The following is a 1,246-nucleotide window of genomic DNA, read 5'->3' as shown; positions in this document are numbered from 1 at the left end:
GGAGGGCCCTCCCGTCTGTCTCCCGGCACAGCCACAGGCCGAGTCTGTTCTGTGGGCTCGCAGCCCATCGAGCCCACATGTAGTGTTTGGAGGCGATCTCTCTGAAAGTGCAAGTCACCTGACGCAGGGGTGGCCGAGTCCCCCAGCAGACCCCTTCCGCCTCCTGGCCCACCCCCTGCCGGGTGCAGCAACCTCGCTTTCCGTCGGGGCTGGGGAGGGGAAGGGGGCAGAAGGGCAGTCACAGGAAACGGAGGCATCTGTGCAGAGCCACGCGGTGACCTCGCTCAACTGTGGCCGGCACAGCATTCCGGGAAGCTGCGGAGCGGGAGGCGCCGGAGCCCCAGCTGCCCCCCGCGTGCAGCGAGGCCCAGGAGGAGGGGGCAGCTGCTGGGAGACCCCGTCTGCGTCCCCAGAGCTGCCGCCCCGCGGCGGCCTCTGCTCCCTTTCGGCACATGCAGCCGCAGCCTGCACTCACCCTCCAGGGGCCCAGGGGCCCTCCGCCTCCCCGGAAGGCTGCCCAGGAGGGGTGAAAGCTGGAAGGCTCTTGTGCCAAGGAAACCCCAGGCTTCCAGTGCTGCCAGCTGAAACCATCACCTGCCCCACGCTGTCTGAAAACCTTCTGCAAAAACATTTTGAAAATCTTTTCTATGCTACAAATTGCAAATAACTCTGCTATGTAAAGCTCCAACAAAAATGTGTCCCCAACATTGGGGCAAGTGACTAAATCTTGGATAGAGTCAACGTGATGGCACAGATTTTTATAAGCCTGACACTGTGGGGTTTCACTGTCATTACTGTCGGTTTTTTGGTCATTTGGACAGAAAACCTCCTTCAGAACCCTGTCCTGCGGCCAGAACACCAGCTGCTGCTGCCAGCATGGGCTGGGCCGGCCGCCGACCACACGCCCGCAGACCCTGCCCAGAGCCAGTGTCCCGGGGTCTGGCTCTGGCCTGCCCAGCTCCTGGGCCGTGGGCATCTGGTCCAAAGTAGTTGCTTTCCCGACCCCGAGGAGAAAAGCACAGGAGGGGCCACCACTACTGGGACCCCAAGAAGTCGTCCAAGTCACTCATCCACTCCTCCGAAGTCCTGTGCTTCAGCAGGGAGTCGATCAGGTCGGCGTGCCCCGCCACGCTCGACAGCCCACCGCCCCCTGGCTGCCCACTGTAGGCGAAGGGCAGCTCCTGGCCCACGGTCCGCACGGGGTAGGCCTGCGCGCAGTGCAGCCCCGCCCGGGCGCCCAGCTGGG

The 1,246-nt window shown here is 63.6% G+C and overlaps 1 protein-coding gene across 1 annotated transcript in view; it reads right to left on the bottom strand.

The window, feature by feature from the left end:
- Nucleotides 1-1,034: 1,034 nt before the first annotated feature.
- MAML1 (mastermind like transcriptional coactivator 1) overlaps nt 1,035-1,246 on the bottom strand; it is a 10,853-nt gene continuing 10,641 nt past the window's right edge. Inside the window, exon 7 of the mRNA XM_021708148.1 lies at nt 1,035-1,246. This exon is cut by the window's right edge and continues 639 nt beyond it. Coding sequence (XP_021563823.1) covers nt 1,035-1,246 — 212 coding nt within the window.

The sequence above is a fragment of the Carlito syrichta genome, unplaced genomic scaffold (assembly GCF_000164805.1).
Source record: "Carlito syrichta isolate Samal-C Ts95f unplaced genomic scaffold, Tarsius_syrichta-2.0.1 Scaffold131072, whole genome shotgun sequence".
NCBI classification, from domain to species: Eukaryota; Metazoa; Chordata; class Mammalia; order Primates; family Tarsiidae; genus Carlito; species Carlito syrichta.
The sequence above is the reverse complement of the archived record's forward strand: the minus strand, read 5'-3'. Positions and strand labels throughout refer to the sequence as shown.